Below are 20,611 nucleotides of genomic sequence, written 5' to 3' on the forward strand. Positions count from 1 at the left end.
AAGGGTTAGGAAAAATGATTAAATAAAAGGAAAATTCACTTAAAAGAAAATGAAAGGAAAGTAGATGGTGAAAGAATTAAAATTAAAAATTTCAAGAATAGTCAGAGAAAACAGAATAAACATTTACAATAGATAACAATAAATAAAAGAATTTAAAGATAAAAATAAATTCGAAACCAAAAACAGAGCTCAAATAAAAGGCTAAACATATACAGAAGAGAAAAGATTTCATAAGAGGTCCAAATATGAGATTAAAACACAACTGAGAGCCAAAACGTCAGACAAGAGACGCGTTTTCAAAGAAAATATCAAAGAAATTTGAAGACACAGATGAAGAAATAAACAAAAACTTCCAGAACGAGAGAAAAAAACAAGTCCTTAATGTTTCTGGGGTGGGCACAACATCCTCAGATGAGGAAGTCTCCTCCTGTGTGCAGGGTCCCCACGAGTACAGTGCAAAGGGGCAGAAACAAACTCTACCCTCTCAGCCTTCCACGAGCTCCAGGAAACCGTACCTTTGCAGGCAGCTTCAGTTAATGAAGACTGGTAATAACCGATCAACAGCTGGGGGTATCCAGTGGGTAGAAGCAGCAGGCCTCACTTCCACAAACTTTCCAGAAAAAACACCCAAAGTTCCATTAACATAACAGAAGTTTCTTAAAAATGTCGTTTTGAGACCTTAGGATCAGCAAGGTCCTTGCAGGGTATCCACAATGTGAAATTATTTTCATGACAACGTTAAGATGCTGTTTCCCTTTCCACTAGTAGTTACTATACTCTTCACCCTCCAAGCACTCACCAGCGGGGGGCACTTTTATTCAGCAAAGTCCCTCTAAGCAGAAATAATTCTGAGATGTCCACCCTTGGGTGCACATCTTTTCAGTGTTCTGTGTTTGGGGAAGTACACATACAGTGTACTTGGGAGAAGCACCTGTGCTATTTCAGTTGTGAGCTACACTAGGCACTTTTTTCCAAAGAATATCATTTTTACTTGAAAGAACAATGGACAGAAAAACTATAGCTATCCAGACTGGAGTATTAAGCAGATTCTCTCAAAAATGAATAAAGTGAGTCTGTCACTTTGAAGAAAATAAGTAACAGTATTTGTTACTAATGATTAAAAATTGAGGTGTCGAGAGAAAACCAGAATTTTTGGAAAACTTGAATCCAGCACCTTAAGTCTTACATCCTTCCAATACATAAACACTTCTCTGATAAGAATATTGGTGATATTAACTGAATGCCAAAGTAAATCAGAATCTCTGCGGATGTAATCTACATTCCATACTATTTAAAAGGTCTCCGGATGATGTCTGAAGCGGTCCCAGGGGTTCAGGGCTGGCTAAGCATTCCCAGAGGTAACAAACATCCCCAGAACAATTTATTAAAAGGCAGCTCACTTAACAGTAAGCAGCTCCAGCTTAGGAAATAATATCCACTCTGGGCTCCATCACTCACTAACAAGGTGATCTTTAACATCTCTGGGTAAAACTTTCTTCACCTGTAAAATGTAGAAAATACCTCCACAAAATGACGTTCATGAAGATCAAAGAAAGTGTTGAATATGAAAGCCCTGCACAGTGCCTGGGAAGGTCAGACAACGAAAATGTGTTGATATGTTAGGGGAGACTAGATGAACTACAGAATCTCACAGAAGGGAATGGATAAAAATAGTGCTTCGGATTCTCTGGAGTCTGCTTAGTCCTCAGCATGCAGAATCAGAGATGTAATATGTAATTAGATAATACCCAGCATTGCTGGGAAAGGGCTGGGCTTGTGGACAATACCCATCTCAGAAGCTATGGTTCCTAGCTGTAGGGCATCATCTGAGCCAAAGTCAAAGGCCTACCAGCCATAGCTAAAATGGATATAACTAACTTTATGACAACAACCATTAATATTATTGAATTAAATCTTCTTGCTTCAATTCCATAGTCATCAAGAAATCTTCTATTCATAATTTGGCTTCTCATGCAGATTTCTTCCCTAGATCAGTGACTCAACTATCCTATCCCAAGGCAGTTATTATTTCTCACTACAACCCAAGTTATACAGAGGATCAAACCCTACATCCCTAAGTCATCTTGTTTATAATGACTAATTTTCTCTCATGCATTTAAAATGATACTAGAAACACACTATCCTTGGGAGGATTAAGAAAAATAATCACAGATCACTTCCTGTAGGCTTAATTCTATGAAACCAACTGGAAAGACCGCTGATTTAACATTCCAGTGTAGAAGTCTCTGTAACCTTGGTTACAATGGATCAATCCATTAGCCTCTAGGTTCATTGATAAGATACGGTTCATAAACCTGGACTGCACTAAGATAAAAGCTGGCTTATCTTGTCACATGTTCCACAGCATAAATACACTGTAGTGTTACACAGGAGACAGGCCCAATCCCACAAAACTGTTTTTGAAGAAGTGATTTATATCCTGCCAATAAGTTTGTATTCTGCTTAATATACCACCATTTCAAACAAATTAACAGGTCAAATCTAGATTTTACGATATACATTTAATTTATTCATTAGAAATAATAAATTCTATATTAAAATACCATAAAATTTCTGAAATCTATACCAAAGAAATGGAATTTCATAGATCCTGTAGAGTTTAGATCAGGAGACAAAAGTTAGAGCCAAAGCAGCTAAGTTAAAATCCAGTGGCGCAGTGGTTGAGAATCTGCCTGCCAATGCAGGGGACACGGGTTCGAGCCCTGGTCTTGGAAGACCCCACATGCCGCGGAGCAACTAAGCCTGTTAGCCACAACTACTGAGCCTGCGCATCTGGAGCCCGTGCTCCGCAACAAGAGAAGTCGCGATAGTGAGAGGCCCGCGCACCGCGATTTAGAGTGGTCCCCGCTTGCCCCAACTGGAGAAGGCCCTTGTGCAGAAACGAGGACCCAACACAGCAAAAATAAATAAATTCATTAATTTAAAAAAAAATCCAATGAAACCCCTGAAAAACTTACCCCATCAACAGAAACTTCTATAGATTTTTTTTTCAGTGTCCTACTGAAATTTTATTCAACCTCTTGATTCATTGCTGGAAAAAAAAAAAAAAAAAAAGACAGCCCTTTCCTAACTCAGCACTTACACATTTTTATAAAAGCACGAGTCATATTTATTCAAAGAGACAGTTTCGAAAACATTTAGGTGGTTATTATAAATAGCTTCTCTAATCCAACACTAAAAGGAAGAGAGAGGAAAGGAGGGAAGGAGGGGCCAATCCACCACCACCCCCAGATTAATCGGTTCTGTACGGTACAAAACACACCAATCTACCATGACCCCCAGGTTAAACTGGCTGATGCTGCAAACTCCCAGACAGTAACTCTACTACTACCAATACATAGAAGAAATTTCTAGAAAACTGAGATTTTCAAAATCAAGAGTGCAAGTGGGAAAGTGGTAACAAAAGTTATCAAACAATGGTATCAGAGGAAGAGCACAGAGATTTAAGGGAACTTGACTGAACCTCCACAAAGAAGGGCTGAAAGTGAACCTAAGTAAAACAAAGTATGTAACAGAAGTTTCAGGATGACCAGATGAGTTCTATACTACTTATTCATGGTGTTGAAACAGTCATCTCAAATGTGATATCAGAATTAAAAGGAAACCATAAACAAGACAAAAAGGCAACCCTCAGAATGGGAGAAAATATTTGCAAACGAAGCAACTGACAAGGGATTAACCTCCCAAATACACAAACAGCTCATGCAGCTCAATATCAAAAAACAAAACAACCCAATCCAAAAATGGGTGGAAGACCTAAATAGACATTTCTCCAAAGAAGACATACAAACGGCCAAGAGGCACATGAAAAGATGCTCAACTTCACTAATTATTAGAGAAATGCAAATCAAAACTACAACAACATACCACTGCACACCAGTCAGAATGGCCATCATCAAAAACTCTACAAACAATAAATGCTGGAGAGGTTGTGGAGAAAAGGGAACCCTCCTACACTGTGGGAACATAAACTGGTACAGCCACTATGGAGAACAGTATGGAGGTTCCTTAAAAAACTAAAAATATAACTATATTATGACCCAGCAATCCCACTACTGGGCATATACCCTGAGAAAACCATAATTCTGAAAGATACATGCACCCCAATGTTCACTGCAGCACTATTTACAATAGCCATGGAAGCAACCTCAACGCCCATCGACAGATGAATGGATAAAGAAGATGTGGTACATATATACAATGGAATATTACTCAGCCATAAAAAGGAACGAAACTGGGTCGTTTGTAGAGACGTGGATGGACCTAGAGACTGTCATACAGAGTGAAGTAAGTCAGAAAGAGAAAAACAAATATCGTGTATTAACGCATATATGTGGAATCTAGAAAAATGGTACAGATGAACCTATTTGCAAAGCAGAAATAGAGACACAGAAGTAGAGAACAAACGTATGGACTCCAAGGCAGGAAAGGGGGTTTGGGATGAATTGGGAGAATGGGATTGACACATATACAATAAAATGTATAAAACAGATAAGTAATGAGAACCTACTGTATAGCACAGGGAACTCTACTCAGTACTCTGTGGTGACCTAAATGGAAAGGAAATCCAAAAAAGAGGGGACATATGTATACATATAGCTGATTCACTTTGCTGTACAGCAGAAACTAACACATTGTAAAGCAACTATACTCCAATAAAAAAAAAAAGTCTATATGTAGCTTTATTCTACATTTTGGCGAGCAGCCCAGACAGGCAATGAAATGGAAATATACTTACTGTAGTAACCATACAATACGGTGTCCTCGATCCGTCTGCTGACATTAGCATTGGCCCAGTCCTAGGATCAAAAGGAAACAATAGAAATATTAATGAAACAGCCATTTGCTTAACAATTATACTTAAATTTTAATATGAATGAATATCACTTATAAATGTACCATCGACTCTGACAGGTATGGTCTGTGCCCTCAAGAAGTGACAGACAGACAAGTAAACAGGCAATTTCAGCAGGTGAATGCTGAGCTAACGTGATGACATGGTTCTGGGGAAGCACGTGAAGGAGAGGCAGCTACGGGCCAGGGCCACTAAACTGGGGCCGGAATAACACAGTGGGAAGGAGGGAAGAGAATAAAGGAACATACATGGAGACTTTGAAAAACCTGCAGGAAGCAAAATATAGATTCACTAGAGCTTTTGGAAAGGGAAGAGAAAGCAAGTGGAGTGAGGGAGGGAAAGGCATTAGGTTTGAGGGACTGTGAATCACGCCAAGTATTCTGGCCTCTGTCCTAAAGGCAATGGAAAATAGTGATGCGGTTTTGTGCAGAGTGACAGGTATGATTTGTATTTTAGAAACAAGATATTTTAAAATACCTAAAAGAACAGTCAATATAAACTTCTTAGCATTCAACCCACATTTTCTTTAAATTAGTCATTTAAATTTAGTACTTTAACTTAGAAAATTAATTCTAATTAATCTTTTCAAATAAAAAAATCTATACATTAATGAAATAGAACTGGGGTATAATAGCAAGCCTTTTTGACTATCCTAATTGTATGCATATAAAAAATTAAGCCTGGAGCGTCGATGTGACTGGTCACTGCGATTAAGTACCAAGGCTCAAATTAGTATCCAGGTCAATTTTGTTCTATCAATACTTTAAGAGCTCAAGTCAGTATCAACATCCCACTTACAAGGTCTCTTAAGGAAGAGTAGAAACATATAACTCTCCTAAAATAATTCAGGTTTTTCTTTTTTTTCCTTTTTCACCTACAAACACCTCTAGCAATGAATATCTATGAACTTCTAATTGACAAATGCCTAAAAGAACGAAAATGTGGAAACCCCAAATTTAGCACTACAAATGCAAACCTTGACACACAGCACACAATGAAAATAGTATTTTTCCAATAGCAATTAAGACTATGAAAAACTTAAGAGGACTTCCCTGGTGGTGCAGTGGTTAAGAGTCCGCCTGCCAATGCAGGGGACAAGGGTTTGATCTCTGGTCCAGGAAGATCCCACATGCCGCGGAGCACCATAATTACTGAGCCTGCACTCTAGAGCCCGTGAGCCACAACTACTGAGCCCACGCGCCACAACTACTGAAGCCCACGTGCCTAGAGCCCGTGCTCCGCAACGAGAAGCCACCGCAATGAGAAGCCCACACACCGCAACGAAGAGTGGCCCCCGCTCGCCACAACTAGAGAAAGCCCGTGCAGCAACAAAGACCCAACACAGCCAAAACTAAATAAATAAAAAACAAATAAAAATTTTTTTTTTCCGGTACATGGGCCTCTCACTGTTGTGGCCTCTCCCGTTGCGGAGCACAGGCTCCGGACGCGCAGGCTCAGCAGCCATGGCTCACGGGCCCAGCCGCTCCGCGGCATGTGGGATCTTCCCGGACCGGGGCATGAACCCGTGTCCCCTGCATCGGCAGGCAGACTCTCAACCACTGCACCACCAGGGAAGCCCCAAATAAATTTTTTAAAAAAAGAAAAACTTAATGGCCTAAATTTTAAAATTATGTTAACTATATAAAGAAATAAATAATAACAGAATATAAAAAAGATCCAAATAAATGAAAAGTCACACTTTCCCACATGAAAAGACTGTAAATACCAAACCCCTCCAAATTAATCTATAAACACTATATATTGTCTATCAAAATCCCAATAGTGGGTACAGTGTTTTGCCATGCTGACTCTAAAAGTCATCTGAAAAACATACAGGTGTACATGGATATCCATGAAGTACTTCTGAGTGCGGGTAAACAGAAAAAGTTGCAACCAACAGTTTTAACGACATACACAATCTTTGTCTAAAAAACGTAATGAAAGAAACACTGTACATATACTACAGAAAAATGGAAAGAACGTTAAGCAGTGCTTACCACACAGGACTGGAAAAGCACTGGGGAGAATTCTAGCCAATGACTGGAAATTTCTTCATCAACGACGCAAGTATCCAAATGAATATACACACAACCAAAGCTTCTACTCCCAAAAGCTCTGTTTCTTTAGTCATTGTTTATACATCAAAACAGACATTTTAAAAGATTTTTCAAACTTGAAGAGTTTTTGAAACAGAGGATAATTACATCTATCCTCACGCAAGCTCCCTACCAATTTCCAAGACAACCCCACGAGGTATTAACGTACCCATTGAGAATCACATAAAAGTTAAACTTCAAAATTGAAGAAGACCCCAACCTCAGAAAAAGATTAAATGTAGAAAGTCTGAAGGTAATTAAAGCCAAAGGTTCACTGAAATTTAGTATCTTTTACCCTCCAACGTTCTTTAGTTTAACCAAATCTTGTGGCAGTTAGAGAGCATTACTGTTACTATTTTAAAGCAAAAATATGTGTAAAATATACAACATCACTGAAGTACTATTTGTGTATTTGGCTTTTATATACAGTCTTGCCTCCAAGGTATCTGATGTACTGTCAAAAGAGCTTAGTTTATGAAACTTCCTTCTTCTACATTTTGAGAAATGCTGTGCCCTTGATACATTTCACAAGCTACTGCCTCCCAAAGTAGAGACCGAAAGGAACTCCAGAAGCCCCACAGGAATGTGAGACAAACAAGAACTAATACTAAGTAAAGAATACGAAAGAAGAACATTTTGGAAGAAAGGAAAAGGATATAGAGTCCACAGAACAAAGAGGTAAGCGGTTCATGTATGTAAAACTCCCTCTCCCATTCTTCAAGATGACTTTCTGAAATGCTCCGTCCAGCCCCAAACCACACTTGACTCTCCTTAATTTTACCAGATAACCTCACCTTAGACCAATGGTTCTCATGCAGGGGTGACTCCATCCCCATGGACACCTGGCAATGTCCTGGAGATGCTGGAGGGTGGCGGCAGGCTCTGTAGGCTACCGGCATCGAGTGGCAGAGGCCAGGACCTGCTAAACACCTGCAATGCACAGGATAGCCCTCACAAGGGTCACCCAGCACAGAAGCCGATGGTTGACAAACACTGACTTAAAGGTCTCTCAGAAAATCTGAGGACAAAAGAGAGCTACTCAATTCACTCCCCAATCTAGAACCGACCGCCATCTGTACTCGAATGCTAGCCCTTCCTTCCGCCGAGCACCCGCGCTATTTACAGCCAACCCTTTCCCTTTGGGTCCCCACCCCTCTGCCTTCGCAGGGACACTGCACCTGCAGCGATACCCTTTCTCTCCTCCCAGACCCCTCTCCCACTCTACTGAACCCTGAAGTACACACGCTCTAGTAGTTTCCATGAAAGGACACACCACCACCACAGATAAACACACCCCACCCCACCTCCTACTCCCCTGGAGGACAGAGCTTCCTGAAATGCTGTCAGCATCCCCTGTCACTGCTCCCTCACCTTCCGCCTGCACTCAGCCACTCCCACCAACTGCCCCGCGGCTCCATGGGGAGTGCAGTCACTCCCCTCCCTCTCTCCCTCCACCTCTCAGCATCACTCTTCCTGAAACACATTCTTCTCCTGAGAAGCCCCTCTTTTCGTTTTCCTTCCCACCTCCCAGGCTGCAGCCCCTCCCCTTGGGCCAGCTCCAGGTAACTAGCACAGCTCTCGAATCCACGGCCCATGCCAAGCCTTGTCTGACCACTCAGTCTCCCCAGCTGCTGGACAGTGCATAGCTCTGAATACCGTGCACATGCTGATGACTTCCAGATACTTCTCTCCAACCCTAAGGTTTCCCTGGAGCTTCAACTCCCTGCTCGACGCCGCACTTGAATACGTATGATAGGCACCTTGAAGGTAACTTGTCCAAAATAAAATACGGCTCTTTTTTCTACATCCCTCACGTGCCCGTGTGCACACACAGGTCTAATTACTCCCCCAGGCTGCCCTATTTCTCTAAGGTGTACTAGGCTTTAGTGCTTCGTCAAGCTCTAGTTTTCATTTTCCTTCCAACCCCATATCTAATCCATCAGCCAATCCAAGCAGTTCTAGCTCCAAAATCCATACCGCTTTTAATCGCTTTTCCCCACTAGTACCCCTCTAACCCACATCACCTTTATTTTTTACCTTCACTAACTTCTCATTGCCCTTGGAAGAAAATCTAAACCCATTAACATGGCCTAAAAGTCACAATCTGTCCCCACCTTCTTCTTCATCTCAGCTCGTAGCAAAGCACAGCCCCCAATGCCACACCTCAGCCAACGGGCCAAAAGCACGTCTGCCTGAGGGCCTCCATACCTGCTGCTGCTTCTCCCTGAGGCGGCCTTCACTCAGTTCCCACCTCCAGGACCCGGCAGCCTGGCCCTCCTCAGCCCGTTGTCCCGCCTCAACACCCACAACCCAGCTGAGCCTCACATCGCTCTGTTCTGCATCCTCACAGGAGTGAGCGCTAGGAAGCTAGCTTGTTTGGTTTGTTGACTGTTGGTCTGCTCTCACAGAATGTGAGCTCCCTGAGAGCAGCGGCCTCGTTGGTTGTAATCGTTAATCTCTAGCATCCACGCCTCTGTCAGGTACACATTTCATACTTAGTCAATATTAAGTGCATGAATAGACCTAAGGTGTAGCAAAGAGTACAGAGTTCTAAGATAAAATTACCAGCATCTGAGAGTAGGAATGAGGCAGCAGTAGAGTTCAACCCAGACATCTCCTAATTATGGGCCATACAGAGACTAACCATTGACGGAGAGAAGGAGGAGGTGAACATTTTAGCTACCAAAACAAATGCTGTGATGCCATATCTTAACTACTGATTTTATTTTAATTTTACACACTGTATAAAATAAAGAATATTTGTTCACATTAGTGGCCATTTCTGATTTTTATGATTGGTATACTTTGTGTATATCACTAGCTAAAGTTATTGGTCAATTAGACACTATAATAGAACACTTCTGGCTATACTTTAAGGTTTTTTTTTTTCTTTTTAATCTATAAAGTTAATTATTTCACAAAAACTAGAAACAAAGAAATTATCTGGCTGAAATTATTCATACTGCCATGTGTTTAAAAAAAGGTGAATGGGGGCTTCCCTGGTGGCGCAGTGGTTGAGAGTCCGCCTGCCGATGCAGGGGACACAGGTTCATGCCCCGGTCCGGGAAGATCCCACATGCTGTGGAGCGGCTGGGCCCGTGAGCCATGGCCGCTGAGCCTGTGCGTCCGGAGCCTGTGCTCCGCAACGGGAGAGGCCACAGCAGTGAGAGGCTGGCGTACCGCAACAAAAAAAAAAAAAAAAAAGGTGAATGGAAACAGTTCAGACGTTATTACAATATACCCTTGGTCAAAAGAAGGCAGAAACAGCTAGGAAGGCAAATAAGCCAAAACAGGGAAAGTATGTAGACTGCCTGCCTGGCACCCTCAGTTCCTACGCCAAATGTTAGCAGTCCTCGACATCTCGAGTTTCCAAACAATTATACCTTATAAGCAGGTCCCTAATCGGTTTAGAGGCTTCAATATTTGAGGTGGAAATGGAGAAAGTTAGACGATACTTATATTCATTTAGGAATAAGAAATGCACACTGTTATACTTAGGGTACAACATAATTCATCATGGAAAACAACGTCAACTTGCACATTCATCCTGACTAATAAGGACAGAAGAGATTAAAGACACTGTGGGCACTTCTACCTGAAGACAGCTAAATTTACAGCTGCCGCATGAAGTCTGAAAACTAATTCTTAACTACCTACTCTTGTCTTTCACTAAGCACCCCAAGGGAATTCATTAATAACATTTTGGAGAAAATACTCGCTACGGTTTACTGGGGAAGTGTCCTTTGAAAGTCTTTTCAGTTCTCCTTTGAGTGTTAGCACATGCCAGCTTCAAATGACAACTCTTATGAATTTCACTAGTCCCCCATCCAGCCCTCCCAGAAAAAGACAGAAAGGGAAACAAAGAATGTTTAAAATATCAAGAAAGGCATCAAACTATTGGGAAAACAACTGGTACATTAAGCTGAGTTAGCTAAAAACAAACAGAACTAAACAGAGACAACTAAGTAAATGAACAGCAGGAAAAAAAACTTACAATTGCTGAATAAATAATCCCTCAATAATGAAAGAAAACATTTTTTTTTTAATTGGGGGAAAAAACACTAACATGGAATTTTTCCCTTCTAATTATTGGTGCACATTCAGATTTAACAACCATAAAATAAGCACATTAACTACAGTTATATATTTTCTTCTCTTTTGGGGCATACTATTAATAAAATAAATGCCCCAAGTTTTTATGGGTAATACTTTTGCTTCTTTAGGTGGGTGAATTCCTAAGTCTTGTTTAAACAAGTATAAATGCAATCTCACGGGTTAAAAAAAACAAAAGTAAAACAAAAACTAGTACCCAGAAAGTGACTACTAAATTAAGCATGGTCCCAGAACAACTACATACTCTAAGGGCAAGTTCATAATTTCATGAAAATACTTACTTTAGAAATTTCAAGATGAAAACATAATCCCACAAAATCTAAACAAATCAAATATTCTAAATTTAAAACTTAAAAAATCTCCTACTCAAACAACAATTATACAAGGGATAACACTACTTCCACTGTATCAGATGGATAGATATAGATAGAGGTACAGATCCAGATCCCAGTGAGCAAAGAGCCTTGGAGCCAGACTGCAGAACTTCAAATCCCAGCAACAGCACTTACAAACCCCAAGACCTGAGATGGGTCACGTCACCTCTCTGAACCCTGGCTTCCTGCCCATAACAACGGATAACACTATCTACCTCACAGGGCTGTTGGGACATTAATGGCGTGAAGACATGTAAACCATTTAGGAAAGGGTCTGACACATAGTAAATACTGAACAAATGTTAGTTACTACCTCTGTACAGTGCTTGGCACATACTAAGTGGTCAACTGATACTCGCTAAATGAATGACTGATCTACAGAAAATAACTGTAGTTTTCACAGCAATCAGAATCTATCCAAACCTAACTACCAAAAACTACCAAATCATTTCAGCCCAGTTGGCCCAATTCAGGAACTTATTTTGGAACCATGCATTACTGAGATAACTGAAATAGTATTTTATTCAAATATTTAAGTACCTACTGCTTGTCAGACACTGGGCATACAGAAACAGACAAGATACAGTTCCTGCCTCATAGAAGGTTACACTAATAAGAAATGTAAAAGTAACCTGCATAATTGAAAAGGAACTCAGAAATTTTCCAGTCCAACACCATGTATTTTAAAAATGAGGAACTTGAAGTCCAGAAAAGTTCAGTTTGGCCAAAGACACAAGTTAGTGCGAATCAAGATTAGAACTCAGGTCTGATAACCTGCAGCCCACGTCACAGTGACTCAGAGTACTCAATATGACATAGAGATGAAGATCCTGATCTGCCACTAACAAAACCCCTTCCAAATTATCTACGTACTGCATTGATGCAGATCAAGTCAAACAGACTTCAAGGGAGCTGCAAGAGGCACAAAAATAACCCTATTATGATTACTTAGCACATTTTCCAACTAACAAAGGTATTCTTCACACTTGGATGGGTGTAAGTCAGCGAGCAGTCTGTTCCATGTAGTTGTCACATGCTCGGCCTCTAAGTGCATTTCCATTCCCGCTTATTCCCAGAGACCACAATAAAACACAACATACACTGCACTGCTAAACATTTCAGTAAATACTTAATTGCCAAGAATATGAAAGGGAAAAATTCCCATAGTATGATGATAATTACCTTAAATGTACCATTTTGGTTTTTCATGTAGGAAACCAAAAATATATCCACTGGTAGAAGTGCTGATGTGATGAGAGCAATCGCCAGAGAAAAGATCGCTGTTATGGTGGAGACAACTTCACTTTCCCGCTGACTTTGATATTTACGAACATAAACCCAGCAGAATGCCAAAATAGCCTGAAATAGAACAGAAAGAAATGTTTTGTTACTGCCCTATGTATTCTCTAAAACTGATTTTAGTCTGTGTTTGTAAGTTCCCAATGGGAAACATTATGTCAAGTAGCGATTCTTCCGGATGTGCAAGCAACATCCACTACCCCTTATAAATTTATTCAAGATTTATACCTTTCAAAGCCGAGTTCATGAAAGCAGTACAACTTCACTTGGGTGCCAAGACACCAAAAAACAAGCAAAAGTTATCAATAACAGTGCTCAGTTACATATTTCCTCACTGAACACAGTATAACCATTCATGGTTTCACACAACATTACAGTTCTAACTAGCTCTGAATACTTTTCCCTATAGATCTCCCCAACCTAAAGAAGACATAACTAGTAGTTATTCTATCGTATTCTTACTGCTGAAGCATCACAGAATACCACTTGAATTAAAATTAACTTCTGTCCCATTATGACAGTTCAAGAGTACCATTCAACTAAAGATTAACTGCCAATAATCACCATGCAATTGACACATTATATTATAATTCACATTTCAAAGGGCATTAAACGAAGAAAAGTGAACACTGAAAATGGATGCACGTGCACTGCAAGGAACTTTTCAGGGAAAAAGTACACTCAGAGGTACTGAGGTTGACGTCTCAACAAGGTACTCTTAATAGTCATCTCCATCTTCCTAGAAACTAACAGAGGGTATAGGACTGTACTCGCGCAATCCTCTAACTTCAGATTCCAGCATCAGAATCCCCTGGAGGGCTGCTAAAGCACAGAGTTCCAGATCCAACAGGTCTGGAGAAGGTCCAGAAAACCTGCATTTGTCACAAGTTCCCAGGTGAGGCTGATGCTGGTCCAAGGACTACACTTCGAGAACCTCCGCCCTAATCCTAGGGGAAGCAGACAGATCCTGAATCAGTGATTCTCAACCTTGGCTGTGTTCGAATCCCCTGGGTAAAAACTTAAATTCCTACCTGTACACCCACCCGCAAACCACTTCAATCAGAGAGTGAGGCTCCTCCAGGCAGCACTTCAAATGCCTGAGGATTCCAACCTGAGGCGAACCAGGGTTTTAACCAAGCTCTATCAAGGCCCTGGGACACAAGCTTAGTTTTGGCATTTCATGCTTTTCAACAGATTTAACTTTCACTGTAAGCAGACAGGGCAGGGATTCCCTAGAGAAAGAGAACCAGGCATGACCTTCTGGACTTAAGAGAAGCCCCTTTTGGCCCAAGCCATCTAAGCCTGGCTACAGCGCACTTGCTTGAATGGGTCTCAGTAACTAAAGATCTTACAGGAACAAAAGACTTATCAGGTGAGAGAAGTAACAACAGTAAAGATAATAAATCAGTTGTAAACTCCCAATTCTGTTTCAACAGGTGGTAAAGATTAGCCTGAAGCACTTTCTCGAGCTGTTTTGCAGAATTTCACCCCGCCTGGGGTGCTCAACCACTAGATCAACTGGAACCTAAGGGGTGATGATGTTGACCTTTTCTGACCCTAGTGACTCGAATCAATTAAAGCTTGGACTCTGTGGACCTTTGCCCCAATTCTATTCCTCTGCTCAAGCCCCTTAATAATATGCGTACACCCTTAGCTTAAAACTCCCCCAATCTTGCTGTTGAGGAGACACTGCTTTGGGAAGGATCCCCAGTGTTCTCCCTACTCCTGCTCTTCGGCTTGGTTGTGTCTTTTGGTTCAACACCCATCAACAGGCAAACCCAGTTTTTCATGTAACGTTACTTCCCTTCTAGTTCAGGAGCCAGAACTGAACTAAGCACCGCCTAACTAACCTAAGCATCACCTAACTAGTTTCAGTTTCCAAATTCTCCAACCACAGTCAAGATATAAGAACAGTTCCATCACTGCAGAAAAATCCCCTTTGCCCCTCCAGAGTTAACCCGTCTCTCTACTCCCCAGCCCTCGACAACCACTATCTGTTATCTGTCCCCATACCTTCTGCTTTTTCTAGAATGTCATCATGTCCTTATATAGCATGTCTTTTGAGTCTGGCTTCTTTCACTTAGCATAATGAATCTGAAATCCATCCAAGTTGTTGCATGTAATTCCTTTACATTATTAACATTTCAGTTGGTATCAGAATAGCAGGAAAAAATAAGGTGAAAAGGAAAATGTGCTCCTGGGATCCTGGTTGTTGGAGAGAAAGAAACAAAGGAGGGGAGGGAGGGAGGGAGGGAGGAAGGAAGGAAGGGAGGGAGAGAAAGAAAGAGAGGGAGGGAGGGAGGAAGGGAGAGAGGGAGGGGGGAGAGAGAGAGAGAGAAAGAAAGAAAGAAAGAAAAGGAAGGAAGGAAGGGAGGGAGAGAGAAAGAAAGCTTCGAAGGGAGAAAGAAAGATAGGAGAGAGAGGGAGGGAGGGAGGAAGAAAGGGGGAAGAGAGAGAGAGAGAAAGAAAGAAAAAGAAAGAAAGGAAGGAAGGGAAGGAGGGGAAGAGAGAAAGAAGACCTTCATTCAAATTCCGGCTTAACAACTTACTAATTTCTTTTTGTTCTGGAAAATATTCTTTCATAAAATGTTACTTATATTAATATTTAATGGGTCTGTTTCTAAATTAATTGACAGTTATTTAAAATATTCCCCAATTATTTTGGAAGCCACTGGAAGATGAATCTTTTCTTTCTATCCTGACACAAAGTGCTCAATAAATTTTTTGTTTGACTTCAAGGAGATCTGCACTTTTACAAAGTTCAGAGTGACAGGTATTACTGCAAAGGAAGGAGTTTGCCAATAACAGGCAGGGAAAGGGCAACGCAGGCAAAATAGTTAAGCCAGAGGTTCCCAAACTTTTTGGTCTCAAGGTCCCTTTACAGTCTTAAAACAGAACCCCAAACAGTTGTTTACAGGTTAAATCTGTAACAGGGAAGAGCTAAATCAGACTCCAAGTTGGATCTGTTTCTTTGACTTTAACCTTTGCTTTTCTTTGCTTTTGTTATTATAACCATACCTAATGGCCTGCCTCAGGGAACCCGCCTGCCTGTGAATGGCTGCAAGGAAAAAGAAACTAACACATCCCCTCTCCCAGGCTGGTCATTCCAGGAAGTGTTTTGCAAGACTGATGGCCCTTTTACTTTACTTCCTCAAGGCCTCTCCCTCTCTGATTCTGCAAAAGAAACTGGCATCCAGACCTCACAAGGTGGTTTTTCAGAGACACTAGTCCACCATCTTCTCGGTCTGCGAGTAAAGTCGTATTCCTTGCCCCGACACCTCATCTCGGGTTCATTGGCCTGTCATGCGGCGAGCAGAGCGAGCTTGGACTCAGTAACAAATCTATCAATAGTTACTACGTTATAAAATAAACCAAATGTCCTCAACTGTAAGATAGAAATAAGAATACTTCTTTCATAGCAGTTATAAAAACTGAATGAAGGGTTTAGCACAGCGCCATGAACAGCAGCAATTATTATTAAATGTCATATGAAATAACATCTTAGAGGATTTCATAAAAGAAACCAATGCATAATTTTGCTAACAACTATAAGGAAATGTTTAGAGCAGTCCCCAACGCCTCCCAAGAGATTGTGATTTCACCTGTCTGGGCATTAGGGCTTTTAACACTCCCCAGGTGGCTTTAATGAGCAGTCAAGGTGGAGAAGCACCTGGGCAGAGGCAGACATGAGAACAGATAAACTTTTGTTAAATGAACGCACACACCTACTGCCTGGGATCTTGTCGAACTGCAGATTCTGATTCGGTGGGGCTGGGGTCTTATATTTTGTATTTCTCACAAGTTCCCAGATGATGCCCTCACTTTGAGTAACAAGAGTAAACTTGCTTTACAGAAACGGAGACTCAATCTTGTACAGTAACGGGAAGTGCAACTGGAGAGACGGTGTAAACCAAATTACTGAGCATCCTGCAGGGGGAGGCTTAGGTAGAGGAGCTCAGATTGACAGAGTAAACATGGACAGTTAGACTATAGGCTTTGGAGGGGCCAAGTCTCACCTTGCCTTATGCGGCAGAAGAAAATGAAGTCCATCCTGTTTGCCCAAGGTTACAAAAGTAGTCAGTCTCAGTGTTCTGATTCTTTAGAAGATGACCGGCAGCAGTTCTCAAAGTGTTAAGTCCCCAGACCCCTGGCAGTCCCACAACCCTTTCTGGGGATTTGCAAATTGAAACTAACCCCATAATAATACTAAGACGTCATCCGCCTCTGTCACTATGTTGATACATGATGGTGCAAAAGCCTCGGTGGGGAAAACTGCTGGCGATTTAAGCATGAATCAAGACAATGGCACCAAACGTGCCAGCAGTAATCTTACTCTTTACCACCACACCACACTCACATAAGGGGGCAAAAAAAATTTTTTTAAAGACTATTTAACTTAAAACTATAATTGACAAAGCAGTAAATGTTACCTTTATTAAACTTCAACACTTGACTCTTTTAATACTGTGGGGAAATGCATACTGGAAGTATGTACTCAACCTGCGATGGCTGGCTGCCCCCAGGAAAAGCACCTCAGTATTTAAGAGTCAAAAGCCAAACTAGGCACTATTTCCAAGAAACATCATTTTCACTTGAAAGCACAAGTGACTAACTATGGTTATTCAGACTTGGATATTTGGCAGATTTTGTCTAAATGAACAAAGGAAGCCGATCAGTTCAAGAAAAACAACTGACAGTATTTGTTACAGATGATAAAATTCAAGCTTTCAAATGAAAACCAGAATTTTGGAAAACCTGTATCCACGACTGTGAGCTTGACAGTTCATTTCTGAGACATTTCTTCTGACAAGATCAGTAGTGATACTGATGAATGTGATATTTTGATTTATATAATGAAAGGTATCCATATTTGGAAGATCTGCATAACTCAGTGAACCAGTATTTTCTAAATGATCAAATGCATCACATTATAAAACCACACACGGGGAAAGATCCATTCAAAGTACAACGTGGACTTTAATACAACTGAACAAAAGTTCATTGATAGGGTTTCAGAAACCATATTTCATATTAAGAAGCTCTACTTACTGAGTTTTGGTGTAGTATTATAGAACAAGGTCCACAATGACCTAAAAGATACTCTGCTTCCAACTGCATATCACTAAAACTTCATATACTTCAACCAAAATGATCTCTGAAAAGGCTGAATGCAGAAGCAGACATGAGAATTCAGCTCTCTTCTAATAATCCAGGAACTAAAGAGACTTGCAGAAAATTAAACAATGGCCCTCATTACTAATTTCTTTCTACTCCAACATCTAATTTCAGACCTTTAATTCCCTTCTCATTTTATCTTGTTCCCACTGTAATATCACCAACTTAAATGGCTTCCCTTCATTATCTACCCAAAGTTTGCCTCAATTCCACTTTCTCCCAATATTGTTCTCTATTCTCTGAAGTCCTATTTAATTCATAAAACCATACTTTGGTTTTCAGTACTTAAAATAACCTGTTACAAGAATTTCTGTTTTCCCACCTATCTTCAGGCCCTCCTAAAGGCCACACTTTGCTTTGTTTGCATCCTCCTACAATTTACAGCACAACTGCTGTACCTTACATGTTTTTCACTGATAACTGCCAAGAGACTCCCCCCTGAACTTTGATACAGGTTACCTGCTCCTTTGTTTTCCTCTGTCAGGGAGGAGGAAATGTACCTTTCGTTCTTCAGTTCTTCTGACTGGTCTAACAACTAAATTGACATGAGATAGATCAACAGGAGAAAATCAAACAAACGCTTGAGAACATGTACACAGGGGAGAGAACCAAGAAAACTCGCCAAAATGGCCAAAGCCCTCACCTTAAATACCACTTTCAGCTATAGACAGAGGATCCTGGCGGGGGGTGGTTTGGGACTTCAACAGGGAGGAAGGCAATTCACAGGCAGGCAGAAAGCAAAAGGTTGGCAAATACACTTTTGCTGGGCCAGGCAAACACAACAGGACAGAGGGACTCGGATCTCTAGGCCCAGCGGAGAACCACCACCATCACGCCTAGCCCACATCCTCTGCAGATATCTCAGGTGACGACTCTATTTTGGGAACAAGCCCCTTACCTAAAATTCTCCCAGCAGCTAAGACAGAGGTAAAAAAGAAAGATTTCCCGAGTCTTCTGTTTCTTACATATAATCAGCCTGAACTAACCATCAAGCCAGAGAGCCATTCCGGGGCGCCAAATTTTGCTCCCCTACAAAGTCAAGTGAATACGAGGGTATGGAAAAGCCAGTGAACTCTCCAAGTACAGGCTTTGGAAACCACAGCCAACCTTCACGGTTTCCACTTTTCTCCAAGCAGAATAAAGTGTGCTCTGGGGTAAAGGCATTATTACTTTCCGGGCGAGGGGTAAAAGCAACAAGAGAAGCCTTTTCAAGTTTTCGCACTTTGGAGGGGAGAGTAGTTTCCGCTGCAACACTTACTGGAAAAACAGACACACTGGAAAAACACAGAGGTTGCAGACACGGTAGTGGAATCAAGAAAGTGAAGTAAAATAAGACAAGTCTTGATTTCAACAAGTGAAGTAAACAGTTTTTTGGTTCGATTTTGTTGTTTTCCTAATGCAAAGTGGCAAAATACTTTGGGGCAGATAGTTGTCCTGTTGTCCTGTTGGGCTGGAGACCACGAGGGAAGAGTGAGACTGGGGAAGGGTACGAAGAGAAATAAACTGAATTCCCAAATAAAAGGCTTTTAATATAGGTTAGGGAAGTACAACCTAGGCCATTTGGCCCATTAAGGCCCACGTTTTGCTCACTGGAGAAACAGGAACCAGGGGGCTGGGAAGGAGACACCTGAAGTCAGACAGGTGGGTACACAGACCCTGACACTGGCAGTGACCAGGGGCCCAGCTCCGCCCTGCACAGGTTTTCGCCCATCAGGAACCAGGAAGGAACGCGAAACCCAGAGTCAGAACGAACACCGCACGTCACCAAGGCAGGGTCTCACAATGGGCAGAGAAGGCTGAAGACCCCCCCATCCTAAGGGAAGGGAGAAGGTGGACCACTCAGAGGGGCAGAGACACCCCCCTTCCGGGGCGACGACGCGGCGCCCACGGGACTCGAGCAGGCGGGCGCTCCCGGGTCCCAAGGCCCCTCCTCTCCCCGGGCCCCCCATACCCAGGTGCGCCAGCGCGGAGTCCGGGTCAGGACGCAGCCATCAGCCGGGGTGACCACCCCGCGCGGGCAACGAGGGGCCGGCGCGCCCCTCACCGCGGCCCAGCCCGGGGCCCCCGCAGACCCCGCAGGAGCGGGCGGGGCGGGGCAAGGAGGGTCCCGGCCCCGGAGACCAACGGCGGGGCTGCCCCTCCCCCGTCCAGGCCCTGGGGAACTCCAAGCGTCTCCCCTACCAGGAGCAGGAGGCCGAAGATGCACCAGCCGATCACCAGCTCGGCTGACGCCGCACCCGCCGCCGCCGCCATCTTCGCTTCCGGCCGGGACAGCCCCGGCGAAGAGTGGAAACGGAGGGGAGAAGGAAGCGAGCGCAAGACCCGGCCCCGCGCACCCTAAAGGTTAAAAGGGCGGAGGGGCGGAGCGCCTGGTTGCCTAGGAGACCGGACCCGCGAGCGGCCCCTGGCGACAAGCGGCCGGGGGCGGGGCGCGCCCGGGACGCCGTGACATCACGCGCTGCCGGCTGCGGGGCGGGGCGGGGTTTCTGAGGAGGCGTGGTCTCCCGGCCACGTCACCTCTGTGGAATACTTAATTAGGTCCTGGCTGCTGAACCGGAAAAGCTAGGAGCCCACGCGCGGCGCAGGTGTTGTTCTGCAGAGCCCGGTCGCCTTGGGGGCTTCCCCTGCCGCTGTAAAGGAAGAAGCTCCCTAGTGTCCAAGGCAGAAGTCCTCCCCAG

General features: G+C 42.6%; 1 protein-coding gene across 1 annotated transcript in view; it reads right to left on the minus strand.

Moving 5' to 3' along the window:
* The window catches only part of LMBRD1 (LMBR1 domain containing 1), a 115,428-nt gene extending 95,063 nt beyond the window's left edge, over positions 1 to 20,365 (minus strand). The window contains exons 1-3 of the mRNA XM_079938603.1: positions 20,115 to 20,365; positions 12,642 to 12,818; positions 4,760 to 4,820 (exon numbers count right to left, since the gene is read on the minus strand). Of these exons, the coding sequence (XP_079794729.1) occupies positions 4,760 to 4,820; positions 12,642 to 12,818; positions 20,115 to 20,186 (310 nt within the window). The 5' untranslated portion in view covers positions 20,187 to 20,365. The remainder of the gene's footprint in view (positions 1 to 4,759; positions 4,821 to 12,641; positions 12,819 to 20,114) is intronic.
* Positions 20,366 to 20,611: the final 246 nt, after the last annotated feature.

The sequence above is a fragment of the Stenella coeruleoalba genome (assembly GCF_951394435.1).
Source record: "Stenella coeruleoalba genome assembly, chromosome: 12".
Lineage (NCBI taxonomy): Eukaryota > Metazoa > Chordata > Mammalia > Artiodactyla > Delphinidae > Stenella > Stenella coeruleoalba.